Source organism: Chrysochloris asiatica, unplaced genomic scaffold (genome assembly GCF_000296735.1).
Source record: "Chrysochloris asiatica unplaced genomic scaffold, ChrAsi1.0 scaffold00239, whole genome shotgun sequence".
In the NCBI taxonomy this organism is placed as follows: Eukaryota; Metazoa; Chordata; class Mammalia; order Afrosoricida; family Chrysochloridae; genus Chrysochloris; species Chrysochloris asiatica.
This window is the reverse complement of record NW_006408757.1, coordinates 2,712,486-2,714,852: the sequence shown is the minus strand read 5'-3', so window position 1 is coordinate 2,714,852 and position 2,367 is coordinate 2,712,486. Positions and strand designations below refer to the sequence as shown.

Here is a 2,367-nt window from a genome sequence, read left to right as displayed (position 1 = left end):
GGAAAAATTCCTTTATTTTTTAATTCCAATTATCCATGAACTTCTTGAAGCCCCACCGTATGTGTGTATGTTTTTGTGTATGTTTATTTAAAAATTAAGAGTACAAAACACAAACCTCATTTAACATAAAAAAGATGTGCAAATTTTCTTCTTGAACCAACACAAATAAAAGAGCAAGGAGAATATTCTATCATTACAAAGAATAATTTGAACAGAGCGAAAGGAGACCATCTTCATTCCAAAATCATCTACAAGGCACTAAGGGTAGGAAATGACAGGCAACACAGAAATGACTGAATAAAATTCCTCAGTCAGGTCGAAATATGGGATATTTTGGTACGAATTCTATTAGTATTACCTGAAAAATAAAAACAAACAATATATTGAAGAAGTAATTTTCATTTAATACAATTCATATGTAACTTAGAAAGTCTATAATCATTTCTTGCAATACTACATTTTGATTCTGTGCAATAAAGTAAAGGAAATGCATGAAATAAAATTATACGAAGAATTTACCACAAACTATTTTTAGGTTGGAAATGAAATTAAATTGGCAAGTATAACCACTTACTATGATGTTATTAAGTGCCATAGAGTCAGTTCCGGCTCATAATCTTTATGGGAGCAGAAATCCTCATTTCTCTCTCACAGAGTGGCTGGTAGGCTCAAACTGTTGACCTTGTGGTTCCCAGTTCAGTATTTATAATATGGAACCACTGCATTCCCCAACCACTTATTATAGCTAATAGTTACCATTGACTGTTGTACAATAAAGTATTTTTCTTAAGTTCATAAAAGTAAACACTATTGCATTATTGTTCATCGTCATTATGTGCCATGGAGTTGGCTCCAACTCATAGCGACCATGTACAGGGTATCCAAGACAGTAAATCTTTACTGCAGAAGAAAGCCTCATCTTTCTCCCGCGATGCCACTGGTAGTTTCGAACTGCTGACCATGAGATTAGCATTCCGACTTGTAACCACTACGCTACCAGAGCTCCTTAATACATTATCATGCCCTCCTTATTTTTAGGAAAGGGATTAAAAGTGTGTGTGGCACTGTGGGCTAATTCACCAGACTGCAAAGCCATTTGAAATGCAAGGTCGGCAGTTCAAGCTCACCAACTGTTCCTCGGAAACCCTATACAGGGTCTCTATGGATCGGAACTGACACGATGGCATTTCACAACAACTCAACAAATACAGATAACAGAAACAACAACATACAGTTAAGAAAATATACTTTTATCTATATCATATCTACACGTTTTTCAATTAAAGCAACAGCTGAAACTGGTTGATTATAACTAATTTTTATGAGTTATTAGTGAAAATAATAGTGTCCAAATGGACTGATAAGAACATTTTAATGAGAGATGTTTGTAGAAATAAGATTAAAAACTCAAGACATTTTGGACTGTTTTATTTATAGTGAATTTTAAATTGGTGGTCATTTGTACTTTTATTTCTAAAATTATTGAAGAGAGAGAGAGATTATTTTTATTACCAGATGCAAATAGAATGTTTTTTTTTTAAACATATATTACATGTCAGCAACTTGGGTGGATTTAACACTCTTTTGAATGCTAATTATGCTGAATTGATCACATTTAAATGTGAATCTATGCTTTATGACAAAGATCACAAAGCCTTCAGTAAAAAATATACAACCTATAGTTTCTTCACGCAAAGTTAAAGGTCAGAAAGAATATAAATAGGCAGAAGTGTAAAATTAATTCAGACATTAAAAGTCAAATATTTTTTGTAAATTTTTTACAAGATTATATTTTGAAATATTCTGTTCAAAAGTGTTTACTCCCATCACCATGTGCTAAGGTTTGAACCTGTGCTAAAAGGAGACTATAAACTTTTCTAAGCTCTGAAGCACTGCTAAGAGTCATGGTGTGGCGCTGTAGGCTAATGTGCTATACTGCAAAGTCAGTTTGAACCACAAGGTCGGCTGTTCAAGTTAACCAGCTACTTCTTAGAAACTGTATACAGTGACTATATGGATTGGAACCAAATCAATGGTACTTAACAACAACAACAACAAAACATTTCGAACTTTCAAGATATTTTGTTTATTACAAATTTAAAGATGAAAATCTCTGTAAACCTGCACGCAATTCACAATAAAATATTTAGGGGAAAAAAGTTCCAATAGGCCAAAGAGAAAAAAGGTAGAAAGAAAATCTTGGAATGATAAGAAGTAAAAAATGGCACTATTATGATGGAATCTAAATAATATAATGAAAAACAGCTGCATACTTACATACTCCATCATACTGCTAGTTTCACATTTCCTTTTAGTCAACTTCCAGTGCAAAGCAAGCTAAGAAAATAAAATTTATTAAGTATTTTC

General features: G+C 32.7%; 1 protein-coding gene across 2 annotated transcripts in view; it reads right to left on the bottom strand.

The window, feature by feature from the left end:
* Nucleotides 1-307: 307 nt before the first annotated feature.
* The window catches only part of LOC102824170 (cysteine-rich hydrophobic domain 1 protein-like), a 199,250-nt gene continuing 197,190 nt past the window's right edge, over nt 308-2,367 (bottom strand). For both annotated transcript variants that reach the window (XM_006873411.1, XM_006873412.1), the window contains 2 exons: nt 2,278-2,337; nt 308-358 (listed from right to left, as the gene is read on the bottom strand). In XM_006873411.1, the coding sequence (XP_006873473.1) occupies nt 308-358; nt 2,278-2,337 (111 nt within the window). The remainder of the gene's footprint in view (nt 359-2,277; nt 2,338-2,367) is intronic.